This window comes from Eptatretus burgeri, chromosome 10, assembly GCF_056783735.1.
Source record: "Eptatretus burgeri isolate ZD-2024b chromosome 10, Ebu_testis_v1, whole genome shotgun sequence".
Taxonomy (NCBI): domain Eukaryota; kingdom Metazoa; phylum Chordata; class Myxini; order Myxiniformes; family Myxinidae; genus Eptatretus; species Eptatretus burgeri.
The window spans coordinates 96,806,693-96,809,192 of record NC_140970.1 but is presented as its reverse complement, the minus strand read 5'-3'; the positions used below and the strand labels follow the sequence as shown (position 1 = coordinate 96,809,192).

The 2,500-nt window shown below is 42.2% G+C and overlaps 1 protein-coding gene across 1 annotated transcript in view; it reads left to right on the top strand.

The window, feature by feature from the left end:
* IFT122 (intraflagellar transport 122) overlaps positions 1-2,500 on the top strand; it is a 252,835-nt gene that overhangs the window by 226,520 nt on the left and 23,815 nt on the right. The window contains exon 27 of the mRNA XM_085899537.1: positions 2,380-2,500. This exon is cut by the window's right edge and continues 14 nt beyond it. Coding sequence (XP_085755663.1) covers positions 2,380-2,500 — 121 coding nt within the window. The remainder of the gene's footprint in view (positions 1-2,379) is intronic.

Below are 2,500 nucleotides of genomic sequence, written 5' to 3'. Positions count from 1 at the left end.
CGCAATATGGCCGCTCTTGAGTGACGACGAGCAAGACGTCGCTCCATTGGCCTACGCTGTTTGACGGTCACAGCGCTGATTGGTTCAGGATCATTGTTGTCGATTGGCTGAGAATCTCACCGTGTACGAGCACGGGACCCCATTTACCAGTGCCTGCTGGGTGCTGACTCATGCTTTGAGGGCATGGGAGGGTTGAGTCCACAAAGCCGGGGGCTCTGGGACTCTTCTCTCTGTTACTACCTGTTCACTGAGAGGTATGCCATGCTCCCAAACTCCTTCATTTATGAACTTTCACCTTCTACAGTACTCAGAAGAACCCACTGTGTTCATTTTGGGGACAAACTGCCAGCTCTTTAGTTTTCTCTCCTGGTTTTATGAATATTTGTGTGTTCGACTCTTTTCTTTGGAAATTTATTTCTTTGGTGCTCCTGTTTCGTTTTGATGTATGTAATAATTGGCATTTCCTGTGTTCATGATTTCATGATCACTGTCTGTGTGTATTTTTAAAAAATACTTCTTAAATTCCCCCATGCATGTCTGGCTTCCACTGTCTTTCCTGTGTTGATCGATTTGGTTAATTGTAATCCCCTGGAGGGAAATAAATTAATTAGTGTAATCCCTTTGTTTGGAAAATCGTTCATGTCTAAGCATGCACAAGAATAGAGGCATGTCTCCCTACGGTTCGGGTGGTTCATCATCCAAATTAACTATTACGCAAGCTAACCATGAGGTATTACCTCCCGGTGTATGTGGTTCCCATATTGTATCACTTGCGGTTTTGGTTGCGGGCCATATGTTTGACAGTGCTTCCCTTTTCACATCCCTCCTCTCACACAACATCTTTGCTCCCCACCCCACCCCCCCCCCTCAAATTTCTCTCTTTGCTTACCTTCAAACTTCAGAAGTTTCTGAATAATCTTTCATTTTTAGCTCACCTGAACTTTAGGCAGGTGAGCTCATGCAATCGAGTAGGGTCCTTAGGTGAGTGAGTGTACCAAGGTCTATTGACTTAACTATCAATGTTGGAACTAGAGAGTTCATAGAACACGTTAATCCATGCAGTGTTAAAGTATAGGCTTCAATTTAAATCAAATCACCCATAATGTACCAAGGTCTATTGACCATATCAAAATGTGTGCTCAGTAAGGGGGTTTATGGGTTGGGGGTGGGGGTTTGACCCCCCAAAATATGTATTTGCCCTTTTCTCCGAAACTATACACAATTTTGTTGAAACTTGACCACAGCATTCATGTTCACCACCCGTGATGTCCAAAAGTTTATCAACCACATCAAAATATGCACTCATTAAAGGGGTCTGTGGGGGGGGGGCTTGACCCCCCAAAATACATATTTGCTTTCTTCTCCGAAACTATACACATTATTTCAATGAAACTTGACAAAAACCTTCATCACCCATGATGTAAAAAAAGTTTGTTTACGCTGTAAAAGACATCAGGGTTGAAGGGGATCTGTGGAGGGTTTGAACCCTCAAAATAGGTATTTTCTCTCTTCTCCGAAACGACACACAATTTCAATGAAACTTGGCCACAACCTTCATCACCCGTGATGGGTTGTTTGTTCATGGCATAACATAACAAACTTTGTTCATGGCATAAAAAAATTCAGGCTCTAAGAGGGTCTGCGGGGGTTTTAGTGACTTGCTCCTGATCAAGGTGAGCTTCAGGACACACGGTCCAATTTTTCTGACCAGGTATCAGCTGCATCATCAGCTTTGATGTGCATAGTAGAAAAAATTTCTTTCCACAGATCTGATTAACTAATTTCCCTCATAAATTGGTGTCTTTACAGCCATAACAAGCCCTGTTGATCTGCAGGCCACCATTTATAGCTGTAATTTTATTTGCAATATTTACAATATAACCTCCATTGTTAAAATATATTCTTCAGGGAGATATGAGCAGATCATTTGAGGGTAGGGTTGGGGGGGGGAGGGGGGAATTCATCTTTTCCAAGCTGATGACAGCTTACTTGTGAGAAAAACGTGTTTGCTTCCTCTAGATGAGCTGGCCCAAAAGGTCTTGAATGCAGTGTCATTGTGTTGACAATACTGCTGTGTGACCTATTCTGTAGGAGACTGAAATGAGCAACACTACCTTCCTTGTCGATCCACACGAAGCCAGAACAGCTTATGCCTTTTGCATGTGTTATTCTAAACCACCTCCCTGAAATCCCCCTTTCCCTGCCTCCCTGGAACCTGGATACCTGTGGCTCCATATCTTCCTTTATAAAGACATACTGTATGTTTTTCTGATGTATCAAGTGCTTGCAATTACTTTTGTGACTGAAATAATACTTTTTCATTTGTTTCTGATTTGGCTACTGTCCATATGTTCTTCATCTTTTTTTGTTTTTTTTTAGAGGTGCTTCCTTTGGTTGAATTTTTCTTGGAAAATGGAATGTCCGATAAAGATGCGGAAGCTCTACTTCAGTCAGAAGTTCCTTCTGAATTTTCAGCTGTCGGAAACAAGCTTAGGCATGA